Source organism: Poromitra crassiceps, assembly GCF_964638095.1.
Source record: "Poromitra crassiceps genome assembly, contig: HAP1_SCAFFOLD_276, whole genome shotgun sequence".
Taxonomy (NCBI): Eukaryota; Metazoa; Chordata; class Actinopteri; order Beryciformes; family Melamphaidae; genus Poromitra; species Poromitra crassiceps.
Genome location: NW_028152124.1, coordinates 143,729 through 170,821, shown reverse-complemented (window position 1 = coordinate 170,821; position 27,093 = coordinate 143,729). Strand labels below are relative to the sequence as shown.

Here is a 27,093-nt window from a genome sequence, read left to right as displayed (position 1 = left end):
GATCCTGGGTCTGGGTGGCCAAACGAAGCACGTTGGTCCTTCGCCAGGAATGTTGTTGTTGGTTGTTATGGTAACCACGTGACCCGGACGCGCTCGTCCTCGATGAGGGCATCACATGTCACACGTCCGGGTCACATGGTTACCATGACAACCAACATTGTTATGCGTATAAGTTGGAGACCTCAGGTTCTCGCCTGTGTTGTTACATTATTTTAGCCTACTTGGATGAGAATACCAAGTAGAACTAGTAAATGTGATCACATTTACTCCAATCCTAATCTCCCACTGCCTTTTATATGGTTGTCAACCATATGCTTTTCTCCCGTGTAGGCTACTTACAGAAGGGACAGTGGAAAAGTTCACTGTCCCTGCATTTAGTAATTTCAGTGACCTCATCATCTATGATAATAGAAAGGTGTCTCTATATATCAGAGGGGAAAAGAATAGACAAAAGGCACAGCAATTAAAATCCACAAGACAAAATTAAATAATTTTTCATCTCAACAACAAATGTTGGCCAAGACCGGCCCAAAACAAATGATCAGATTTTTTTATATATAGCTTACTGTTATTTACCATTTAATTGTTATTTCATATCCTGATCTTCTGTTTTACTCAACAAACACAAGCAACAACAAACACAAGCAACACAATATTTCATTAATTAAACATCAGTTGATCTTTCCTGCAGATTACTCAGATGATGGCTATTCGATTGTCTAATGCTTATATGAATGTAGCCTCAACAGCCCGGCGAACGTCACGCATTTCCCATTTTACACTGTGCCATTTTCACGTCTAGGTCTAAAAGCCGGCTCCTACCAGAGTCTTCACATGAAGTGAAGACGTTATCCGATGCAAATGAGTCAAACGTTGAGGTTCAGCCACTCCCCGATCTGCATACTGCAGTCAGGGCTACTTGGTCTGCTGTGGCTCGAGAATTTAAGAGGGACGATGCCAACATCTAGTGTTGGTTTTGTGGAATTGTAGGCAGCTAAAGCTATAGCTGTAGAGCTGGTCGTTCTCGTACCCGGTCAGAGGCGTGCTCAGGCTGCCCCCCATGGCGATGCAGTCGTTAATGGCTGCGTGGTAGCTCTTCTTCACCGGGTCGGCCAGGAAACACTTGCCCAGGACCTTGGTGCCTCTCAAGCAAACTGAAGGTAGGAAGGTGAGAAGTCAGTGCTGTCCTTTCTCCTCACCACCACCAGGCCCGGTTTTACAGGGGTGCAAAAGCACACATTGCACCCTTATTTTAATTGTCTGCATACTCAGTTGAGAAGAGTGGTAAAATATATATATATATATATATATATATATATATATATATATGTCAAAATGTCAATGTCAGTGAGTTAACAATGGTGTGGTGTCTCCGTCTGTGAGTGAGTGAGTGAGTGAGCTAACAATGGTGTGGTGTCTGCGACTACATGCAGCATGCACCTCGAGGGCAAACCAACGAGGCACGGTAGAAATGGGCACTGCCAGTCAAGTGAACGAGCACGTGCGTGAGCTGCGTATGCTATAAATACTAGAATAAAATAGTGAAATAGAATAAACCCTGTTGCATAGAGTAGGAAATAGTGGGAAATGCAGCTATACAGTATATAGAATAACATGTTGAATATATAGCACACAACAAGTACAATAATATCAGCATCATAATGACTGATTAATCTTGTCACCTGCAAACATGACACGTGTTGTGGTCCTGCCCTTGTCTTCAAGACTACTGGACAGTTATTCTCAACCATCTCACCAAGGCTTTAAACATAGTGTTAACCCCTTGTGCAGAAATAGACATTTTCAGAACACTACCAGGACCTCAAACAATTAGGAAAACATCATTGGATATCATTGCATTTGCTTCTCAAATAGCACGGAGAAGAATATGATTGGAGTGGAAATCAGCCTCCCCCCTAATGCATCTCTGTGGCTAAAAGACCTGATGATGTTTCTTAACCTAGAGAAAATCAAGTACAAAATGAGGGGATCAGCCAAGAAATGTGACTCTGTCTGGGGTCCTATGATCACTTACATAGACAAATTGAAAACTTTATAAGAGATCACACTATTTGTGATGCTCACACTATCAATGTCACTACATATTCTTCCTGTTTTGTTACATTGTGGCAAGAAGGAATGGACGATTTATTTTATTTTTTATTTTACTTATTTCTTTATTCTTTGTTTATTTTACTCTATGAAATGTACCTTAATACTGTTTTTTCTATGCCCCAATCTATATAGGACCAGGGGTGGGGAGGGAATGGGGTTAAGGGGAAAAAAAGACAAATCCTTGTAAATGTACTTTAATGAACTCATTGAATGAATAAATACATATTGCAAAAAAAGAAAAAAAAGACTGAATAATGTATTATAGTAAACAAACAGTGACATGAAAAACAGTGACATGAAAATACATATAGATCAAGAAGGAGGATTTTAAAGAATCCTTAAAACTCTAAAGAGTACTGACAAATCCCAGCGTCTTGTCCACGCGGCTCTGTGAGCTGCCGGCGGCTACGCTCTTTAGCTTCTTCCTCTTCTTGAGCACATCCTGCTGCTCCTTCTGTCTGTTCTGCACGGTGATGAGCGCTGAGATGAAGCTGTTCCTCACCTCCTTCTCAAACTCCAGCTTGTCCCTGAGAGCCAGCTGCTGGACCAGCTCCTCCGAGAACCTCAGGATCGCCGTCTCCGTCTCCTCCAGCCGCTCATTCAGCTCTGCCACAGTCATGGTCCTCACCCCTGGCACACGCATAATATTTAATACAATCTCTTTTATTGTGTGTGTATATATATATTAGGGGTGGGGGAAAAAATCGATTCACCTAAGTATCGCGATTTTTAATGTCACGATTTTTTTAATCGATCTTTTATTCCAGAATCGATAATCGCAAAAAAAAAAAAAAAAATGGGTGCTTGCAGTCAGGCCACTCACTGAACAGCAGGCCAGGCGCCGCCTACTGGTTTACTAGTGGTTTTATTACTTTATTAGTTAGTCTGAAGTAATAATTACACTTCAGGGTTAAAGTGGGTGCATCTCATTGTAAAATTGGACTTCAAACGGCCCAAATCTGGCTTCAAACGGCCCAAATTGGGCTTCAAACGGCCCAAATTTCACGCGCGTCGGCCCATATCGGCCTGGCCTGCTTGGTATCTAATGCCCGGCCTGAATTATGATCCCAGTCCGCCCCTGTTTTTAACTATATCGCCCAGCCCTACTCATGATATATAATATATACAGTCTCAAGTGTATGATTCAACTTTTCCCATGTTCTAATCTAGTGTAAAAAAGCAAACAAACTGAAAAAAGAAAAGAAAAAAATAAACAAAAATCGCAATAAATCGTAATATCGAATCGCAATAATCGTAGAATCGCAATACTTAAGAATCGCAATATAAATCGAATCGGCACCCAAGAATCGTGATAGTATCGAATCGGGAGATAAGTGAATCGCCACAGCCCTAATATATATATATATATATATACCGTAAATTCCGGACTATAAGACGCACCGGTCTATAAGCCGCACCTTCAAAGGTGACTATTTTTTTCTTCTATAAGCCGCACCGGTCTATAAGCCGCGGGTGTTTTGATGTTTAATTACCATATGTAAGGCTTCGTGCACAGAGGGGATTGTCGGGAAAGAGATGGCTGTTTGGGGAAGCTCCCATTTATTAACATTTCAACAAAACAAAAGTCAGGTCACTAATCCCCAGACAAAATCACACATTGTGGTATTTTTTGTTTTTTTTACAGTGCACACAGTGTCCGCGGTGTGGTGAAAAGAGGGCAAGAGAGGAAATTAAAACAGAAGTGGATTTATAGTTAGAAAGAGTGCTAAAGAAGAGAGAATTCCGTTTTTTATTTTTTTATTTTAGTTACTTACAGTACTATTGACCAGTCCAACTCAAAAGATATTCGGCAGTTTCACTTTGAGCTCTTGTTCCGCCGCTGGGCACACAGTGTCCGCGGTGTGGTGAAAAGAGGGCAAGAGAGGAAATTAAAACAGAAGTGGATTTATAGTTAGAAAGAGTGCTAAAGATAGTCCGGTCTGGTTATGACGAGTCTCGCTGGGTACAGTACGCCAAAGCGATATCCATTGACTCGATGATGCTGTTGTATGTTGCGCGTTTCTGTTGCACCAACGCGGAGAGGTCCTGCCGGACGAAAAAGCGCGTACCCTCCCAGGTGAGGGGCTTCTTCCCCGCAGCCTGGAGGATGAGTTGACGGTCGGGCCAGCGGAGTAGGCAGATGAAGATGGCCCTCGGTGGCAGGCCGGGGTCTGGACGTGGCCGAGGCGCCCGGTGTGCCCTGTCCACCTCTGGTGGTTTCTCGCCTTCCTTCAGGTCCAGGATGTAACACAGGATTTTGCCACAAAAGCGTCCATGTCACCAATCTCAGCTCCTCTTTTACATTGATCAGGCGAATGTTATTTCTTTTACTCCTGCTGATTAAGTCATCAACCTGCGTGTGCAGGGTTTCGATTTTGCATTTTATCCATTTTCGGACTCACTGTGTTGTTTTTGTCCTCCAGTGCGCGGATGCGCTTTTCTGCATTATAAACTCTGTTCACGGTTGCCTTAGTTTCTTTAGTGAGTGAGTGGATGGACTTCTGCACGTTTTCAAACTTGTTTTCAAGCTGCTCAAAACCTCTGAGCGATGTCGGACTTAATCGATAGTGTTTCACGGAGTAAAAGTTTAGCCCAAGCGTGTATCTCCAGCCTCCAGCAGGTGAGTCATTTCCTCATTCATGGTGTGATTGCTTCGTCTTTTTCTTTCTGCTTACCTGTGTTGTGTTATGTTATGTTATGTTATGTTGTTAAAAGAGGGCAAGAGAGGAAATTAAAACAGAAGTGGATTTATAGTTAGAAAGAGTGCTAAAAAAGAGAGATTTTTTTTTTTTTTTGGAAAAAATCCATAGATAAGACGCACCGTTATATAAGGCGCAGGGGGCAAAAAAGGCCAAAAATCGGGAAAAAAGCCGCGGCTTATAGTCCAGAATTTACGGTATATATATATATATATATATATATATATATATATATATATATATACAGTATGCTGCATTTGTTTTCATCTCAAAGGCAGGAATGTTTTGTGTCTTTCCTAAAGACATTACTCAACTTCCCTCTTAAAGCCCACACAAACTGTATTTGACTCATTCAAACCAGCATGTATGTGCAACTGTTTGTGCCACTTAGGAGATAATTACTACAGTTGGCAAATTGTTATCTCCTCTGCCGATCTGGGGAGAGTTGTAGACTAGCACGTGCCTCCTCCGATACATGTGCAGTCGCCAGCCGCTTCTTTTCACCTGACAGCGACGAGGTTCCCCCGGCAGGACACAGCGTGTGGGAGGATCACGCTATTCCCCCCAGTTCCCTGGTGAACAGGCACCCCGACCGACCAGAAGAGGCACTAGTGCAACGTCTAGGACACGTAAGGGTTAATGCACGACGAGGTGTCCATTATCAGAAATTATTGGACGACGTGGAGGCATGAACTGTCCGAGGCGAAGCCGAGGTCCAATCGCGAGGTCCCTCCGCGAAGTCCAATAATTTCTGATAATGGACACCTCGAAGTACATTAACCCGCTTATACCATGGTCACTTGCCAAAGAAACAAAACAAGACCATTCATTTATATGTTCATGCATTTTGCAATCAAAATCTAGTTTTCATAACCTTGGATATGAGTTGAGAACCGGCGAGACAAAATAGTCCCTTCGGCTGCTCAAGATTATCATTGGAGAAAATGGCGGACTAGTGCCCGCACCTGGCAGAAATTCTAAACCATAAACTAACTAATAATTTTGCCAATGTCTAAGAATGCAAAGCCATGTAACTGGCTGGTTAAACTCACATTCCAAGGAATTACATTAACGTCTGCGGGTCTTTTAAGACGTAAGTGGCGCGTGCCGCGCTCGGAGTAGAAAACCATCTGAAGCTTTCTATGTTGGAGTCCAGGTATGTTTTGTACAAGGACGTCTCTCAGTGTGTTGCTGTTAACTGCCCATTTCGTTGTTTTCTTTTTGTTGATCTCGTCTTTTTCCTCTTTGACTTGATTTGTATCAGTGATAGAGGCAGCGCGCGCTCTTGCAAAGCGCCTGGCTGGCTTTCTGCAAAGTTATAAACAGAGCTGGTTTGACAGTTGACAGCTGAGAGCCGGCTTCTGTCAGCTGACATTACAACATCTCCGAAAACGACAGATTTCTAAATAGCCGTTATTTTAATAAACTGAGCACACAGGGGTAATCTAAATAGTTACTTTGACCGACTACATTTTTTTCTTAACTTATAAAAAGTGCCATATTAACCCTTAACGGTGGTATAGAGCTCAAATGGCTCTGTCGAGACCATGGCGCATTGATATGAATGGTGAACAGACCATTTGCCTGGAACTACTTAGCTAGGTGTACATTATCACAAATTAATGGACACCCTGCAGCCAATCAGAATCGAGTATTCACCCAGACCATGGTATAAATACCTTTAATCTGGCTTCCCACCCGCAGACAAGGCCAATTGTGACTGTATGGATGCCCGACCAAGCCGGAGGTAACGCGGGGGCTCGAACCCGCGACCCTCGTGTTGGTAGGCAGGGAATGTACCGCTGCACTACCCGGACACCCAGACAATCTAATTGATTACACACAGACCATCAGCCCTGTTCATTGGACACTCACTGTCCTCGTAGCAGTTGCTGGAGTGCCGGATGTCCAGTGAGAGCATGGACAGGTCCGACCGAGACGGGTTCTGCTGCGCCTCCATGTCAGGAGAGTCCTGCATCATCTCCTCGATAACCTGCAGCAACACACAGTATAACGTTGAGGGTCAATTCATGAATCAACTCAACAATTCCAATTTAACTGAGGAACTGGAATTGGAAGAAAATTACAGGAAACAGAATTGGAAATTAATTGGAATTTCAGTTTTTTTTCCTCCATTCTGAGATTACACATAGTGTTATACTATATATTATCAATAGTGAATATCATAAAATGTTAAAGGTTCCTCTTAGGCGATACTTGATGCATGACACGTAACCGTAATACAGAAATTATGATTGAATACATTTATTTTGTTTAACTGTCTTTAATTTGAGTCATGATTAGTTGGATTTATAATGTTTAGCACAGTGGTTCTCAAACTTTTTCATGTCAACGACCCTTAAACGGACACAAATTAGACCACAGACCCCCATTTGATCATAATTGTCCCAGGCTCCCCCATTTTTGCTTTGAGATGTTTACTACTGAAAGTGTACCAGCCGCTCCCTACACGCGCACAACGCACTGAGCGTAGGAAACCAAGTGTCGCACTAGGGCATCATCATCCAGAGCAGGAATACCACGGTCAAACAGACAGTGCGGTGGATGCCCCGCAGTTTGGTAATGCCCCTTCTCAAATTTACTCTCCACACGGCCAGTTTGGCATTTTGAACTGGCCACGGTGCCCCCTTAAAAGAAAGTTGTGGGATCTCCTTGTTAACTACATGCGACGCAGTAAACAAACTCACGTTTCCATCGGTCACATCTGTACAAGTGTGAGATTCCTCCCACTCCCGCAAATATGTAACGTAGCCTACGTAAATACAGTGTTGTGTAGTGGAAGCCGTCATCTTGCTCTATAATGATCAGAACGGGTGTTGTTCAGAAAGGGAGATAAACAGCGGACTTTTCAGTCCATCTTGCAACACACTATTTTTGTAGTTAAGCTACTTCTCTGCATAGGGCAGATAAAAAATAAAGCGCCTCTGCTTGTAACATGAAATAATTCAGGCATCTCAAGTAAAATATAACAAAATGACTATTGGTCTCACTCTGTCCATCTCTTTTTACAGTCTGACACACACACACACACACACACACACAATACATAATACATATATATATATATACTATACATACATATATATATATAATTTGTGAGTTTTTCTTGGGACGGGGTGGGGGCACAATGAAAACATTTATGCTTAGGGCACCCAAATGGCCAGCAGCGGCGCTGCCCATGACTAAAATTGTCATTGGATGGAATTATAGTGAAAATAAACGATTCTCCGTTTTGCTGGGGAGCCCATGGTACCCGGAGCCCACTTTGAGAACCACTGGTAGCGAGTTGAGTCGAATTTAATTTTGTTACTCTTGTCATTCCAATTCAATTGTAAATTCTGTTTCCTTACAGCTGGGTGACATTTCAATTCCAAGATTTGAATTTACTATGCATTCTCAATTCAGTTCATGAATGGCCCGAAACCCTGATCAACCAAACCCAGTGAACGTCAGCCCAGTCATAGTCTCGCTAGCCAGCCTCTCTTCCTTTCCGTCAGAGAGTCTGGCGCCGTGGAAACAGGCAACGGGGATCAGCCCGCCCCTGCTCTAAAGCTGCTCTCCCATTCGAGCGGCTGTTTCGGTGGCAGCAGGATATCCGCTCCCCCGCTTGCAAGCTCTGTCACGCTCTGTTCATTGGCTCCGACCATGTCAATCAGAGCGGCTTCCGCTCCCATGTGTGTCGCTGTAATGCTCCCGCCGAACGCTAACTAGCTAGCGTAGAAAGCTAAGGGCAGAAACCTACAGGCTAACTCGTTGCTACACGCTGAAAATGGCAAGTTTTGAAGAAAATTTGGATTGTGCAATAAAGAAGTCCTGCTCGGCACAAGTTCCACCCCAAAACTATTTTCCAAGGGCACTAATGCTAAGCACCGCCCAAGACGAGGCTGATTGGTCAACCCAAACAGAGCATTTTTTTCGCAATCCCACAATGGAAACCTGTGACGCCAGACTCTCTGACGGAAAGGAAGAGGCTGGCTAGCGAGACTAGCCCAGTCAATGAATGTGTCTGAAACTTACCTGCTCTGCTGTGAAGAGCGGCTCCTCGCTGAGGCAGGAGACGATGATGGAGTACATGTCCAGCTGCTCCCTCAGCCCCTCCTCGTCCGACAGCTCCGTGGCTCCATCACTCGCTCTCTGCCAAAGAGGATGGGGGGGATTTAATCAAAATGAACTGAAAGGGCAGGAGAGGAGGATAGGAGGGGTAAATTAAAACATATTATATATGAGGCATGGAAGGGAGGGGTGTAGTCCAACGCACCGGTTTCTCTTCCAGGTTGAACATGAGGACGTGGAGGGAGCGTGTTCGAGACTGTTTCCAGTCCACCGCCATCATCTTCCCATAGTTGTCCGTTAAGGCGTTCCAGATTCTGTTGGGGGAATGAAAGAACACAACTCATGTCTTTTCCAACTTCTGATACCTGAATCTGAATACATAAATGTCCTGCTTTTAATAACAACATTTCAGTCAAGACATATCCACAGAAATATCCCAATCAGATGAAGCCATTCTGATCAGTAGGTGAAAAGTATGACACACTTCCATAATGATAAAGCCACTGCTGCACTAACCTATTTTAGAGGACATGATTGTTTTAAACATCTGTTTATTGGTATTTTAGAACAGACAGTAAGCAGTGTTATATAAATATGACAAAATCAGTGGAGAATTTGCACACACACACACGCGCGCGCGCACATTTTAAATACTTTATTTGGTTCCACAAATTACATTTCATAAGCAGGGAAACAAATATATCAGGGTCAATTAGTACTGAGCACTTAAGGATACACATAGCACCTCCTTCTCCACACTGCTAGACTGCCAATAATTGCTGAGACAGAGCAATATTTTTGTTTGGCTCTTGCTCTTGTCAGGTCAGCAATCTGCAGGCCTCTCATGGTGCATTTATGTACATGTCCCAGGCTTCCAAATATAAGCACACTGTATCTACAGGTATAACCTAGGCTCGTGATGGTCTCGAGTAGTGGTTGGTATTTTATATATTTGTCTAGGAATGCCTGGTCCATGTACAGGTCAAAGACACAACCTACCTCTAGCATCAGCACCTGCTTATGGCTGGTGTCAACAAAAACAGCGTTGGGTGTATTGGGGATATTAGCAAAGACATCACAGGCAGACCCAAACCACTCTGGTACCACTCTACTGTGCTTATACAGTACTGCACTAGCAGGCATGATGTTATGGACTGCATCAGACACAATATTTACAATACGGTCATGGCGAGCTATGTACAGTTGTTTGTATGCATGACATCCATTCGTTATGTGTGCTGTGGATTCTAGATGGTGCTGTGAATCTGGATGGTTCAAACAAAATGGATTGTGAGTATGGGGGTACCAGGTCGACAGATTATATTTCATGGGTAGCACTTGCAGTCTCGCTTTGATGGCAAACTTTAGAATGTCCTCACCAACCGCAGCGTTCTTAAAAACTGAGTGTGAGACTGAATGGTCAGCATATCCTAGACACGCTATTTTCCCCTGCAGTCTAAGTCCACACCAGTGCTGCCTGACCTCAGCCTGCTTTGCATTAATCAGGACTCTCCTAGCTGACTCTGTGGTCAGTCTGCTGGTTTCTCCCTGTTGTGTGGTGATGGTGGCCTCAACAGCTACACAGGGGTCTGTGACCAGTTCATCGGAGACAGGGACTTCAGTCTGTGTGGTGATTTTTTTCCATTTCAGCTGGACTCCGGATCGGTTGCAAAGGTCATTGAGGTCTGGCCAATCAGACCAGACCCCAAAGCCCTTGTCCTGTGAGTCCAGTTTCCCAGACTCTTTTCTCCTGAAGCCCAGGAAGTTGTTCTGATCTGTGGTGGCCAGGGGAACTTTTCTCCTCCGTAGGTCCAGCAGGAGAGAAGCCCTGGCCATTTCTCGGACTGTGGCATCATCATTGTTCAACATGTGGAGCAGGTGGGCTAGTCTGGTGGCTGTGTAGATCCACATGGGAGAAAGATGATGCCGCGTGTGGAGTGAGAGTTGAGACCCACCCACTTCCTGACCAGCTGCACGCTTGTGTTCGTCATCTCTCTCAGTCTCTTGAGGGGGATGTGTACGTTGGCAAACAGATGTTGCACTTTTGCCAGGGCCACCTCTCTCACAGCCTGGAGTTTCATGAGAACAGGGAGGGGGGACAGGTCGACCAGATGTAAACGGTGGAGGAACTCTGCTGTGAGTTCCTCAACCTGTTCCCCCCACTCACCAGCGATGTTGAACCTGTGGCCGAGGTATGGGTAGGTCTCGTGGCGGGAGTAGACTCTGATGGGTTGGCCCATTACAAGGAAGGATGGGGGTGTGTCTCTCTTGGCCTTATACCAGCGGTTTCCACACACACACACACACACACACACACACACACATAAAAACAATAGGACACACCCAAGGACTGTGTATTCATACAGCATACAGTCTAAACATCATCCAAGGTGAAGGTGTCTTATCAGATGAGGCGCTTGTCTTGAGTTGAAAGCAGCAGCAGCATGGATATGGCTGTGTGACTGACGAGTCACTAATGGTCAAAAGTCACAGCTGGATAAACATTGCATTTCCTTTCATTTCTTCACAATAAAATGCTTTTCACTAGTTTGTCAGTGGAAAGCTTTTTTTTTGCTCCCCCCCCCAGGAAAAGAAAAGAAAAAACCATGGATGTATTAAAAGAACTGGATAGGGGACGTGCCACGCCCACCCATACATTCGGACGGAGGTTGCTCACTGGCGCATGAAGCCATCATGGGGGCTTTTTCTTCCTGGTTTTACTTCCTGATTACTTCCTGACCATGCAGCCCAAGGCGAAGTGCGCATGTGTGCCATGACGTGTTCCATGACGTCTCCCACCCCTCCCACCCATGGATTGTATTACAAGAAGAAAATACCCCCGTATACGGCTCTTAGTGGCTTCTGAAGAAAAAATGCCCCATAAAAAATGTGTTGATAATTAAAAGAGTCGTTTTATACATTGAGTGACACCCGGAAAAAATTCCCCTGGGTTTAACAGCTGCCGGGGTTCCCATGCAAGTGGATGGGAATTATCATTTCTGGGCTGCATGGCGTCACGTGACTTGCAATACAGAGCTTGGCCACCATGTTCAAATGGCTTCACAGCCCAGCGCTATTTCTGGGGGCTTGGAAAAAACATACATAGGCTAGTATTATATCATGAGTAGGGCTGGGCGATATAGTTAAAAAGTATATTGATATAACATCTTTCATATCAGTCTATATCGATAATTATTGATAATTTTAATGACCTGTTTTTATCTATTTATTTATGTCAATGGTTTTTATTAATAAAAAAACATTAGAAGAAAAAGGTTGCATTTAGCCACTTTATTTTGAACCACCTTATTTTCAAGGCACACAGGTATAGGTTTGTCACACACACACATACATGCTCTGAGTGCAACTGCAAGCATTATTTACAGACATGGTGACGTTTTACTTTGATGACAGCCTAGCGTTGCCAGCCTTCTAAAAAAAACGCTTGGTAACGTGTATTTCAGGGTTGTAGGGTTAACGTTAGGTGAATCAGAGGTGTGGAAAAGCCTGGGTTTTGCTTTGACTTGCTTAACTACAAATATGCCAGAGGGCTGGAGGGCGACCGCGCTGCGGACCGCGCGCCGTTTGTTGGACGAGAAAAAGCCTTGCCTCGCTGAAAATGCGGTAGGCTACATTTCTCCATATCAGTTTTATAAACCCATCAAGACCCAGACCAAGCAGAAGACATCAAGTCATAAGCTGTGTGCTCAATAGATGACACAATGAGTTATTCCTGTCCCAAAGTACAAGTCAAACCTTTCTAACAGTTCAACTTTGTCTCTGCTCACAGAAGTGAATTGAGGCTCCCATCACCTTCTGGTTCAGCTGGCTGGCTCTCAGTGTCATCGTCCTCTGCCTGACAATAATCAGCAGAGATACGTTATTATATTTCCTTAAACTAAAACAGATACACATCAGTTAAGTAAGGCACAGTAAATATATGAGTGAGAGTGAGACAGAAACACTAGCATATTCTTACCATAATCTCCACCTCCGCTGTTGGGATATCAAGTCCCTAGCGTTGTCGTCAGCCAGGAATTCCACTTATCTGAATCCGAGGGAGCAGCCGCAGATGTATCAACACCATGCCGCCTCTTCATATGAGTCGCTAAGTTTGTTGTGCTACTAACGTACTTTTATAGCGCCACGGCATTGTTTGCAAATTGCGTGCGTCTTGTCAAGTTTCCATCTTTCTTGTAAACCCCAAAGTATCGCCAAACGTTTGATTTATGAGTCTTTCTCGGTGCGTTGAATATCTCCTCGTCCTCGAATATCTCCTCTCCGTCATCTACGTTTGCGTCGACCTCCATGTTTGCTGCTGGACTGCTGCTTCTGGACGCCTCCCGGCTTCCGTCCGCTCCCAAAACAAAAGGCAAAAAGCAATGGTGTTGCATTCAGGGCGCCTCAGAAACAGGACAGGAGGAAATATTACATCAAATAAATCGATATAACCATGGATTTTACCGATGCAAACACGCAAGGAAAGATGCATCGCGAGTTCTGCGTCAATTGTATCCGACGCACATTGAATCAACCGATGCAGTCGCATCGCGCACGCAACGTTTGCATGTAAAAAGCACTACCTGTAGCACTTTGTGTGAGGAGAGGGATCATTAGGTGACGTTAGCTGCAGCTGTTGTCCCTACCTCAGATCTCCGGTGGTTGGATGGCATTGGCTAGTGCTTCATTCGGGTGTGACAGAGTTAAAAATGCACTTTATTATTTATTATTTCTAATTTATTTATGTCTCTTTTATTTATCATTTAATGGTCCTGTCAAGTGTTGTGTGAATTTTATCTTTAGGAGTTATTTTTGTCTACTGAATCTGTAGTGTTTGCTGTGGAAATTGCCTTTTGCACATCGCGTTCTGTACCTCCTGAGTTTCCGTAGCCCCGCCCCTTCCCCCTCACAGTGCCGTCTGCATTCTTGAGGGTAAGTTAGATGTGAAAATGCTGCCGTGATATATTACTATTTTCGGTTGAAAATGAGCCATTTACTTCGTAGTCTTTGGTGCATATTGTTAACTGATAGTATTTTTATGTCACCCAACTGTTTTTGTACCGCTTTGACCATTAATTTAAGTTGTTTTAGGCGTTTTCAATGCACTTTCTAATCGCCATTTTGCCATCACCGAAGGCTGGCTTTTGTCATGTGACCAACGAAGTAGATATTTTACGAGTGTAATCTGTTATCTTGAATGTTCAGGAAGCTGATGTGCAGAATGAGAGGCTAGAAGACAACTTAAAGTGTCTCTTATTGTCTTCTGCAGGTATGCATTTTCCTGTTAAATGTCATAGTTTGTGTTGTCTGTTAGCCACCATTTTAGTTTGTCCACTCCACAGTGTGTCGCTGTTCTTACTTTTTGTATAATGTTCCCATGGTTGCATTTTAGTTTTAAACAGTTGAAACTGTTGCAATAATTTAGTTAGAAGATTTTTCCCTGCATAATGTAATAGCTCTTAGTAAAATATTTCATGTACTAGAAATCTTGTTAGCCTTTATAATGACTGTATAGCTATTAATAATGTGAATACTGTAGTGTAAAAGAAAAGAACAAAACAGACAGTGCCCTCTGCATTCTTAAGGGAAGCTGATGTGCAGAATAAGAGGCCAGAAGACAACTTAACACATTCAGTGCCAGCGACGCCATATGGCGTCATTAGAAATTTACCGTACAGTGCCAGCGACGCCAAATGGCGTCAATAACTCGAATTTTTTTTTTTGACGGGGGGGTGTCGATCTATGCCTCTTACATCGCCTCTTACAGTATCAGAGGTATTGAATGTGTCTAACCTATTTTACAGAACCCTTAGGTGGCGACAGCGCTCTCCAGATGAGAGAACGTGGAGTGAAACACACAGAAGAAGTCCCCATGTCGTTGGGGAAAAGCAGGAAATCGCATCGCATCCGTCCGTATGCAGCTGCTTCATTGAAGCAACGTTTAGCTGTGCCCCTGCAGCAGCCAATCTGCTATCACAATTGAGCACCTCGGTGTCCGCTGCAACAGCCTCCGTGTCTGCTGCAACACCCATTTGCATGATCAGCCGTGGATTTGTTATTATTCTCAACTTGAAGCATGGGAGCTGGTACACGCGGCTGTAAAAAAGCAGGAACTAGCGGACTTTTTCAGTGCTGAGCACAGGCAGAGAATACAGCAGAGCAGAGAGACACTCCTCCCACAACGGGGGGGGGGGGGGGGGGGAGGAGGGGGGGAGGTGGGCACGCAGAGCCAAGTACACAACACAGACCCAGACAGCAGGACAGGGTTGGCAAACGCAAGCCAGAATATCCGATGCCCACCAGCAGCAAAAGATCAGCAAGAAGCTGCAACCAGCAGCGCATGCAGGCGCCAGCGCTGCTGGTTTCAGCTAAAAATATTATTCTTCCAAACAAAATTCCCTTGCCTTCACTGTTTTATTGAAGGAAATTATTTTTGAGGTGTGACTACATCAGAAAATTAGCTTCAGAGTCAGTGATGTGCTTGAAATGTTTAATTTCACAAAAGGCTCATTATCTCAGCTCGTAGAAAAAAAGCTCTGTTTTTCGTTCAATCAAGCTATCTTCTCCGGCTCATAACTAAAGAACGGAAAATGGGATCAATAAACTTTTTTTTGCAGGTGATAGAAGAGAGTCTCATCGTTATTTGTGCGTGTTCAGTGTTTACATAGTAATTATTAAAGAAATTATATGACTGTTTTAAAATGCATTGCGGCCTATGTGGCACAGCAAGCAACCTTTTGCCCAAGGGCCGTGGCACTGAAAGTGTTAAAGTGTCTCTTATTGTCTTCTGCAGAGCAAAATAAATGCCAGAAAAGAGAACGTTATGGGACAATGACAGTGTAGTCAGTAAACTAGTGCCACGTTTTCAATGACGCCTACATTCCACTAGGTCCGTGTTCGGTCCGTCTGCGCTGCGGTACGGCATCGGAGCCGATACGTTTCCACTCTAATCATTGTGTCAACTCCCACCTACTCCGCTGCGTTGCGTGTCTACTCCGTCCCAGCTCCGACAATCCAGAGCTCTCCGAAAAAAATACGCAAGGCTTCTATTTTTCACGGATGACGGAGCAAAGCTGCAGCAAGTTGGGCGGAGCCAGGCATGAAATCAACAGGGCAGAGGTGTTTACAGCATTCAATATCAAGCCAGAGGACAAACATGTATGAGGAAAAGTTAATAATTGAAGTGGAAAACCACAAAATAATATATGACACAACACATCCTTTTTACAAGGACAACACCAAGCAAGCCCACCCCTCCTCTGCTTCTCCAGTTGGGAACAATGATCTTCTGCCTGTTTGTTGTTGTATTTATCCAACATACAAATTGTCTCGCGCGATTTTACCATGATAACCTGTGGGTCTCGTCACTCTAGCTGTCTGGTGGAGCGGAGCCGTGACGGGCTCTGCACGCAGCCGGTTAGTGTTGGCGGAGCACGGAGCAAAACCGGAGAACAGCTGCAACGCAACGCAAATGCAACCAGTGCAATCCCGGCCTGAGTTTTATCGGGCGTGCGTTATGGAGAAGCGTGCGTCTGTCGCTGGGGACATACCAGACGCGAAACTTGCGCGCATGCGCCGCGCAGCGCACCTCCGTGCAGAAGTCGCTTACGGCCGGGACACACATCTTGCGTGTGCGTGGCGTGTGCGTGGCGTGCTTGCTGCGGCTGGCACGCCCGCGGCATCCACACAGGCAGCGTGGCTGGTGCGTGCAGCTGCTGCCTGTCTATAGAGTTGACCTTTTATTAAATTTGCTATAAACAATACAATGATGATTTTAACTGAAGATCGCTTGGGCTCACTTCAGAATCGAGGCAATATGATTTGTGTGTGTGTGTGTGTGTCTGTGTGTGTGTGGTGGGGAGGGGAGGAACGAAGCCAGTTGTAGCCTATGTGGTTTTCAGAGGGCAGGAGAACTGCAGCTGTGAGCTCAGCTCATCCTCCCGTCTCAAATCAAAACGAGCCTTGATTGGCTGTGGCTGCCCCTGTAAAATATCATTTTAATGTCTTTTTGTGTCTATTTGTGTAGAGACACGCTAGAGACACGCGCGCGGTAAAAGGAAAAAATAGGCTTAGCTTCTATTCTCTAGATGACGCGCGTCTCACGCTCGCAAGACACGCGCTTGAGACGCGCGTCTGATGCCGGTGGTGTGGCTGCTGTAACTAGGGATGGGCGGGAGTACTCGGGTACTCGAGTACTCGTTCATAACGTCAGTACTCGAGTAATGTTTCCGCTGTTCGGGTACTCGCCCCACCCCTCACCCCTTTAAAAATAGTACGCACACATCGTCATGTGGATCAGGCAGCATGGCTGTGTTTCAGACAGGCATAACTGCACGGGCGTCAAGTCAGCCAGAATGTAAAAGTATGTCATCTGCTTTAGGGCTTTCAAAATAAAACCCTTATTGTAACATTGCCATTAATATTAATTTTGAGTAATGCCTTACAGCCACAGTTTCACTCGTAATCTTAACATCACGAGTATTTTGATACAAGGTTTGCTGCTTTGTTTGTTGAAATACCTTTTTCTCATCCAACGTGCATCAATAAGCTATTTACTTTTGTTTAAGTACTATTATTTTGAAAGTTTTAACAGGAAGTTTCCCAGCTCATCATGAAAATTGACTGGTGGAGATGCGCTCCCGTTAACGACACGAGACAGACGCACCCTTCTCCACAACGCACCCCCGATAAAACTCATTGAAAACGTGGCGCTAGTTTACTGACTACACTGTCGTCGTCCCATAACGTTAGCCACAAGAAATGTGGAGAACGAATCACTTTATTGCTTCATGTCGATCACTATTTAGCTGCAGCTAACGTTATGGTCACTGGTCAGTTTTCACTTTTTGGCAGAACACCGGACCTTGTAATCCGTGGATTTACGTTACTGTACTGATCATAAAGCAGAATGGATTGTACCGGGCATGTAGGCCTATTGGAAATGAGCCTTCTTCGCTTGTTTCACAAGTATGCTCGGACGACGCAGCGCTAACCAATGCTGCCATCCAACCACCAGAGATCTGAGGTAGGGACAACAGCTGCAGCTAACGTCACCTAATTGTCCCTTTCCTCACAAAAAGTGCTACAGGTTGTGTTTTTTCCATGCAAAAATGCAAACGCAATGTGTGAACAGCCCCATACACAGCAGATTACCCCTGCTACGTCATTACCATAGTAATAGATATTCGAAATGAACTGCTTAATGTAGCCAAACTTGGGTTAAGCGGACCCCCAAAGCCCCCCCACAGCGAGTACCCGATTACTCGTTCATAATAGAAGGAGAGTACTCGAGTATTTAAATTGGTTAAAATGCCCATCCCTAGCTGTAACCTGTTAACATGGGCGCCGAAATGAAAACGCCACGCAGACGCACAGCACACACAAGATATGTGTCCCGGCCGTTAAGCTTCTGGCATACTCTTCGCGCCCAGCCAAGCGCATAGGGCGCGCGGCGATTATGACGTCATCGCACGGGGCGTGTCGGGGGGCGAGGCCTGAGCGCAGCGCGGCGCGTCCATGGAGATTTTTCTATCAGCGCGTCGGGTTTTGCTGCCTGTGCCTGTGAGATCTCCGTGGTAGGCTATCAGTGGATATCTGCTGTGATTGAGTCCTCACCGTCGTAAAGCCGCCTTTGAAGCATGACGTTCGATTATAACGAACTAGTTGTGTGGCTTAGCCTTCCCAAATGTTGAGGGTCGTTTTTTATAATTTAATACATAGAATTGGGAACGTTACATTCAATTTCATTCAGACTGCCTGGAGCCTGGAGCTGCGCACTGAGTATGTTCTGTTTTGGCCCGCGCAGAGTGCGTGCGCCCTCCTCAGAGCCCCGCCTCCAGCGCGTGCGTGAAGAGTATGCCAGAAGCTTTAAAGTGTCCACACAGAGAGCGCAGTTCACTTTGCGCGCTCTGCTCGTCCGCTATATGTTTTGCCCCAGGTCTCCTGTCTTCGTTATCATGGCCAAGTAAATGACAACATAAATATCTAAAGTAATATGTTTGGGATAACAGTTAATGGCTACCTTCGTTATAAAATGCAATTGCATCATATTTGTCTGTTCTCCTCCCGTTTTCCCAGTGCGTGCTGGTGCTGTTGTAGAGAGAAGGCGAGTCCTAGCTCTCTACTTGTTGCTCCGCAGGCAACGAGCCCCTAGAAGCCGCTCCCCCTCTCCCACTGCTCTTTCTCTCTTTTCACACTTCCAAATGGGCAATCAACAACGTAAATAAACATTATTTTACTTTGAAATTGGTTTTATTTGACGAATGTCCGGTTTCGGAGTTCCTGTCTGCCCTTATCTGATCTGTTCAGCTTGACAGAGTCGCTCACGGGCGCAGACGGCCGCGCAGGAAAATAGAAATCCAGGCTGACCTGGTTTACGAGTGAAACTGTGGCTGTTTAGCATTACTCAAAATGAATATGAATGCCAATGTTACAATAAGGGTTTTATTTTGAAAGCCCTAAAGCAGATGACATACTTTTACATTCTGGCTGACTTGACTTCCCGTGCAGTTATGCCTGTCTGAAACAGCCATGCTGCCTGTATAGCCAGATCCACATGACGATGCATGCATACCATTTTTAAAGGGGTGGAATGAGTACCCGAACAACGGAGACATTACTCGAGTACTGACGTTATGAACGAGTATTCGAGTACCCGAGTACTCCAGCCCATCCCTAGTTAACGTTACTTTATTCTCATCAGAAACCAATTTGATTTGCATGTTTAAACAAGTTTGCAGCCTAGGTATAACTCTAAAACATTTTATTGATCTATTCACGTCAGAGCCAGAACGATATCAGAATACACAGCGCGTCCGCCCGTGTGTCTTTTCTGGGTATAGTGTCCTCCTGGCTGGGGAGCTACAGATGGAGAGCAGGATAAAGGTAGCTTTGAGTGACAGATTGAGGGTGAATGGCGTTACAAGAATTACTCACAAGCTCGTTTTGATGCTTTTCCATTGGTTGCATTTTGTAAAAACCCACGCGACGTGAAGCGTTATTACGGAACCCACCGCAGTTTTGGGCAGACCATGCCATGTGCCCGCCTACGCAGCAGTCAAGCGCCGGGATTGGCCAGGCGCCCATGGGACGAGTATTTATTTGGACATGCTGTGGTTTAGTTATAATCGATTATTTTTGACACGCCTAGTGGAGGACAGCCCTAATTCTGTCACATTGACATTGAGGTGTATTGCTGATATGTTGATTGATGAGCACAATGTAACCCTGCTGTACCTACAGAGCTGCTTGGTGGGAAGAGACATCTGGCAGAGGAGGAGAGGAACGTTGTCCAAATGAATTCTTCAGCAAAGGTGAGGAAAATATCAGTCACTGATGCTGAGAACACACACACACACACACACACACACACACACACACACACACACACACACACACACACACACACACAGACACACACACTTTGCCTCTGTCCTGGTTCTTTCTTTCTATCTTTCTCTACAGAAACAGAGAGGCACCAACGGACACAAACGTCTCCGCTGTCGGCAGTGTGACAAAGCATTCACAAAGCTGCACCTCTTAAAGCAACATCAGATAGTTTACTCAGGAGAGAGTGGTCAATCTTCCAGTCAGTTAGGTCACCTAAAAACACATCAACGCATTCACACTGGGGAGAAGCCCTACAACTGTGACCAATGTGGGAGGAGCTTCAGTCGGTTAGATCACCTAAAAACACACCAACGCATTCACACTGGAGAGAAGCCCTACAACTGTGACCAATGTGGGAGCAGCTTCAGTCAGTTAGCTCACCTAAAAACACATCAACGCATTCACACTGGAGAGAAGCCCTACAACTGTGACCAATGTGGGAGCAGCTTCAGTCACTTAGCTACCCTAAAAACACACCAACGCATTCACACTGGAGAGAAACCCTACAACTGTGACCAATGTGGGAGGAGCTTCAGTCAGTTAGCTCACCTAAAAACACATCAACGCATTCACACTGGAGAGAAGCCCTACAACTGTGATCAATGTGGGAGCAGCTTCAGTGAGTTGGGTACCCTAAAAAGACACCAACGCCTTCACACTGGAACAGGCTACTGGTGTGACCGCTGTAAGAAAATGTTCACTCAGTCATCTGGTCTGAAGAGACACCGCTGCATCTAACCTGCTGAAGAGCGCCTCCACTGTCTGCAGGGGGAACAAGCCTCTCTCTCTCCAACCAAACATGTAATGAATCAAAGTTCAGTCACAGCAGAGTCTCTCTATGCATAATTATGTTTGTTTCTCAGCCATAAATCTTGACATTGCGTTGCTACAATGTTAACAAAAATGTAAATCTCTCATTACAAAGTAAATAATATAGTTTGAATGGAGAGCCGTGATGGTTAATGTGATGGGACAGCTCACCCTAAAATCCAAAATACATATTTTTCCTCTCACCTGTAGTGCTATTTATCCATCTATATTGTTGTGTGTTAGTTGCCGGCAGGTGAGATGTATTTTGGATTTTAGGGTGAGCTGTCCCTTTAAGGATCTGATTTGTGATTACTACAGCAGAATAACATGGAGGTAATATCACCATGATTTTTTTCTGACCCACCAGAGCGTCATGTTCTGTATTGAGATATATTGAATTTAGTATTTGTCTCTAAAGTTGACTAATATGAAGTAAACATGAACAGTGACATCAACATAATGAATGTAAAGCCCAGCTCTTCAGTGTATTACTTCTAGCCTGCCATTAACTCAAGTGACTAAGTCACAACAAGCATCACCTCTGACATGAATCATCTGTGGCAGCATCTGAACAGTCCTCTAATGCAGCCTTATGCAGGGATACTCAACTTACTTTGCCCGGGGGCCACTTTTGCAACATGACAGGAGACCAGGGGCCAGTTAATAAACATACAATAATATACTTTTCTCTGTAGTGGATTGTAGGTTTTTGGGGTGCCAGACAGAGTTTTGTCTGATAATTTGGTCCACACAGGATAGTTAAGTTAAGTACATTGATATAAGTGCCTGGGTGGCGAGCAAGCAGTGATATTTGACAATTTAGTTTGAGCCACTTGGCACCCTATCATGGGCCACATCTGGCCCCCGGGTTGCAAGTTGAGTATCACTGATCTAATGTTTAGCTGATAATTAAGTTTAACAAATTGTATTGTGATTTGGTTGTAGAGTTTGCTGGGTCAGATTGAGTCAATCACTTTCCATTGCCCCCTCCCCCGCCCCCCAAATAAACTATATGGAGTTTACATCCATTTGTTTGTTTTGGAGTTTATTTTTTGGTTGTAGTAAACTTGTCACACACACACACACACACACTTGTACAGAAACCCCACACCGCTGTGTTTATTGATTATTACAAGACGTTATAGTTGTGTTCAGTAGCTTGTAGATGCAGGATAATGACCTGTTTATATTTTGTCTTATTGATGTTACATTAATATTGTTACACCTTATAAGCCTCTATTGATTGTTCATGTGTAAATTTATATTATTGTGTGTCCAGGCTTGTTTACAATCCAGTGTGCTTTACATATACATAGTCTAGGTAGACAATCCCCCCCCCCCCCTCCTATATATATATTTATAACAGTCACTCTATATCTCACTTATTGTATATAATGTAAATAGCAGTTAACTTGCTTTATGTACGTTTGATCGCTGTCCTTGTTTGTTTTAGCTTGTATGCATTATTTTGAGAGTAACGTATACCAAAGTTAAATTCCTTGTATGTCTACATGCGTGACCATTAAAGCTGATTCTGATGCTGACATGTTCAACATGTGCTGCATGTATATGGGGAGCCACCTGTAGCTGGATGCCATATAAATCCAGCCTGTGTGGCACTAGCTATAAAACTATAACGACCCTGCTACAGACCTATTGTAGGTAGAATGCAAGATGCCTGTTTCAGATCTATAAACACTAGGTGCTTCTTTGGAGCAGGTAAGCTGTTGTGGCAGTAATGGTGATGCCAGTGCTCAGGAAACATTCTATCAAAACTTACTAGATTTGAGTTACTATCAGATTGAGGTGGTTTAAAAAAATATAATGTGACATCCTGGTAAGTGCTGAAATAAACCTGACTGTTATTGGACCATGAAGCAGTCGCTCCAGCACATAATGCCACTAGAGGGCAACGTTTGACAAGTGAAATATTCAAAATGTTTAAAGCCACATTAATAAGCTGCCTGCACTTCGGCATTTAACATTGCATTGTACACAATACAATGTCAAACACAATGTATGCTTTGTACAGTAATTGATCAAATGTGATTAACAAAATAAAATGTCATTGTTTTTACAACCACATTTTGCATAATTGTATCAAAGGTGTTGTAGCCTACCATGTTTCTCTCTACATTATATGTACTGTAGGTAGGCTATGGTAGAGTAAAATGTGATGCAGAGCAGAATGAGATAATCTGAGATTATATGGTATTGTATGTAGGGCTGGGTTTAAAAAAATCGATATATCGATATTGAATCGATATTCATGTGAAGGAACAAGTATCGATACATAAATCCCAGTAGGCTATCGATCTTTTAAAATGCATTTTACAATTTTTTATTTTTTTTAAATAAACATAGGCTAGACGGTTTTAACTTGACAACAAAAACATTCTAAATTGAACCCCCGCTCACTTCCTGTTGCAGTGTTTGCTATGGACATAAAAGAAAAAAAAAACATTCAAGTGCAGGACTGACCATTCCGTGAAAACCGTCTATACAGCTGAGCAGCGAAAACAAAAGTAACAATGTCGAGTGAATATTTCTGCAGATTGCCGAATGCTGAGAAAAAGGAAGTGCTGTGGTTTTCACTCTGGTGAAAACCGTCTATAATATTATAGGCTGTGTGTGGTAGTTAAACATAGTTTCGAGTTGACGTTTATGTTTGTAGTTGAAACAAAAACATAAATAATGTAGGCTACATATGCATTGTGCATGCACCATGAGCCAGATGTACAGACCTCAAATCTGTTTGCACTATAATGTTTGTGAACTGGAAATGTTCATGAGCTGCATTTTATTTTATTTTATTTTATTTACAAAGCATTTATACTTTATGAAACATTGTTTACAACATACTGCTGTTCAATGATTCGGTTGTATAGTGGAAATCTAAATTTGTTTGGCTTCTCACAGAAGACTGTAAAGAAAGATAAGATGTTGAATGACTACAGTATGTTGGTCATGTTTAAATAAAAAATAATTACATGATGTAACTTCTTTATGGTCAATTCTTAATGTAGATATTAATATTTTTTATAATGCACCAGGTTAGAGGGTTCCTTGTACAATTTACAGCATTTGTTCTTTGAGAATCTCTTCCATTATCAAAGCAAAACTGGTATTGTAACTAAAATATCGATATCGAATCGTATCGGAAATCGTATCGACTTGGGACCTTGTGTATCGGAATCGTATCGTATCGGGCCGTATTGGCCGACACTGCTGCTAGAGCCCTGGGTTCAGTAATAAGTCAAGTGAAAACTTGTCAAAACCTTGGTTATGCTACATTTTCAAAGATTTATGGGTAAAAATGGGCTAATCACAAGAAGTGGCTCAAACCAAAACTTCAGATGAGATGGCGTGCTGACAGCAGGAGTCCAGAGGAGGAGCGGCTGAAATGGGGAGCCGTGTGCAGCCCTGCCCGAGGCTTGGGTGAGATGCAGGTGTGAGCGGCTTCGTCTGGGATGGCCGCCGAGTACCCCTCTCTCCAGGCATACCTATGGGCGGATTCACGGGGGAGAAAGAGAGGGGGAAGGCTGCTCCACCTGGAACTGGGAGCCATGGGTGGGGTTCCCCAGTCTCTTCCATGTTGCCGTTCCTCCTCCAAAACTATTCGGAGACAAACCGAGCCAGCGAGAGACGGAGGGAGAAGACAGCCGATGCAGCGAGGAGCCTACACAGCGCTGACGCAGGAATTTTACCCTGTTTATATATTTAAAAAAACGCCCTAAATCCCTAAAGATCCCTAAAATGAGGCCATGTTTGATGTGTGAGATAGCTATTAGAAATATGGTGTCCTTTGTTTTCCACCACCTTTCTTAACAAGGTTGAAAGGTGCTTTACAATAACATGAGAAGACATCTGTTTGAAATAAAAACAGTAAAACATTGAATACAAATAAAGGAATGAAAGAGCAAGCAGTACAGGTGTGATCAATGGAAGGAACTAAATTGAAGCAGAAAAGGCCCACACAATATGAACAACATAAACATACACACACCTGACACACTTTTCTCTTCACCAAGCAGATGAAATCACTAATTTATGGCCCTGATATCAGGCTCAAAGGTCTGGAGTGGATGGTCTTGATATCAGGCTCAAAGGTCTGGAGTGGATGTGGCATTTAAACGAGCTGCACAGTCTGAAGACAAGCCGAGTCCCTCCTGTGTGAGCAGCATGGTGAACTGCAGTGTGGAGACGCCCTACGCCCAGGACTTCATGACAGGTACGAGGACTTCATGACAGGTAGGACTTGATCACTGATGACATCATCAGTGATGTCATCAGTCTGAACTATAGCCTCAGCCTTAAGGCAATCAATAAATACTAATATTACTAATACTAATACAATTAATCTGCCCTAACAAAAAAATTCAGTCCATCAGTTTCAGCCCGATCGCACGTAAAACAGCATAGCTGTGGCAAACAGACAGACAGAGTCCACATTGCCAAGTTTATATATAGATAGTGATGTCAGAAAGATATGACGGTGCAAGTCCATGTAATGATTTAAATGATAACAGGAGCACCTTAAAGTCAGATGGCTTGAGTTGGGAGGCAGTGGGAGATTGGGATTGGAGTAAATGTGATCACATTTTCTAGTTCTACTTAGTATTCTCATCTAAGTAGACTAAAATAATGTAACAACACAGGCGAGAACCTGAGGTCTCCAACTTACAAGCATAACAATGTTGGTTGTCATGGTAACCATGTGACCCGGACGTGTGACATGTGGCGCCCTCATCCGGGACGAGCGCATCCGGGTCACGTGGTTACCATAACAACCAACAACAACATTCCTGGCGAAGGACCAACGTGCTTCGTTTACCCCCCCCCCAGCTCCCCTCCGACTGCTCGGCTTTCTTCTTCTATGCCGCAAGGCATTCTGGATATTGTAGTGGTGACGCGTGTTGAAGCTCCTATGCACGAGAGTAACGTTAGCAGTAGCCTAGCGTATTATTTCCACCTTATACTTTCAGAGGGTTAATTTACAAGCAGAAGACTCGTATGTGCGGCTGATATTATCGCGAGTATATAAAGTGGAAGCGGGACGGGACTCCGTTAACTCAGAGGAAGAAGAAGACTTAATGGACTCAGATGAATGGTTTAGCTGTGAAGCTAACGTTAGCTGTGAAGCTATTTGTTGGAGCTTAGAAAGGTAAAGTTGCTCACAGTTCAGGAGGAAAAGTTCCAGTCTGTCACTGTGTGAACATTGAAATGTCTAAAGTCCAGAAGCTAAGAGCTGTGGTGGTGAAGCAGTGCCTAACTGTGGCTGTTGAAGATAAACTGCTGGACGCTGTGCGGTTACACAGAGAGGCCTTGTCTCCAGACCTCCAGCAGCTGTTGGTCATTAAAGAAGAGGTTCCCGCAGAGCAGCAGGAGGACACAGAGGCCCCACTTTATATTAAAGAGGAACAGGAGGACCCAGAGCCCCCAATTTATATTAAAGAGGAACAGGGGGACCCAGAGTCTCCACTTTATATTAAAGAGGAACAGGAGGACCCAGAGTCTCCACACATTAAAGAGGAACAGGAGGACCCAGAGCCCCCAATTTATATTAAAGAGGAACAGGAGGACCCAGAGTCTCCAAACATTAAAGAGGAACAGGAGGACCCAGAGCCCCCACTTTATATTAAAGAGGAACAGGAGGACACAGAGCCATCACTTTATATTAAAGAGGAACAGGAGGACCCAGAGTCTCCACACATTAAAGAGGAACAGGAGGAACTCTGGACCAGTCAGGAGGGAGAGCAGCTTCAATGGCCGAAGGAGGCTGATGATATCACCAAGTTCCCATTCTCTGTTGTCCCTGTGAAGAGTGAAGATGAGGAAGAGAAACCTCAGTCCTCACAGCTTCATCAAAGCCAAACTGAGGAGAAGAGAGAGACAGAGCCTGTAGCCACCTGCTCAACTGAACAGATGAAAACAGAAGCTGATGGAGAGGACTGTGGAGTATCAGAACCAGCCAGGAACTTTATATACTTACATCTAGCTAGTAATT

General features: G+C 44.1%; 1 protein-coding gene across 1 annotated transcript; it reads left to right on the top strand.

Annotated features, from left to right (window-relative positions):
* Window positions 1-13,374: 13,374 nt before the first annotated feature.
* LOC310770954 (uncharacterized protein) lies at window positions 13,375-24,541 on the top strand (the record flags this gene model as incomplete). The annotated part of the gene is made up of 7 exons (XM_083663649.1): window positions 13,375-13,399; window positions 13,801-13,820; window positions 14,094-14,157; window positions 18,966-19,106; window positions 20,130-20,200; window positions 20,352-20,395; window positions 24,466-24,541. The coding sequence occupies 7 exons, from the start codon at window positions 13,375-13,377 to the stop codon at window positions 24,539-24,541; spliced, it is 441 nt and encodes a 146-aa protein (XP_083519775.1).
* Between the last annotated feature and the right edge of the window lie 2,552 nt (window positions 24,542-27,093).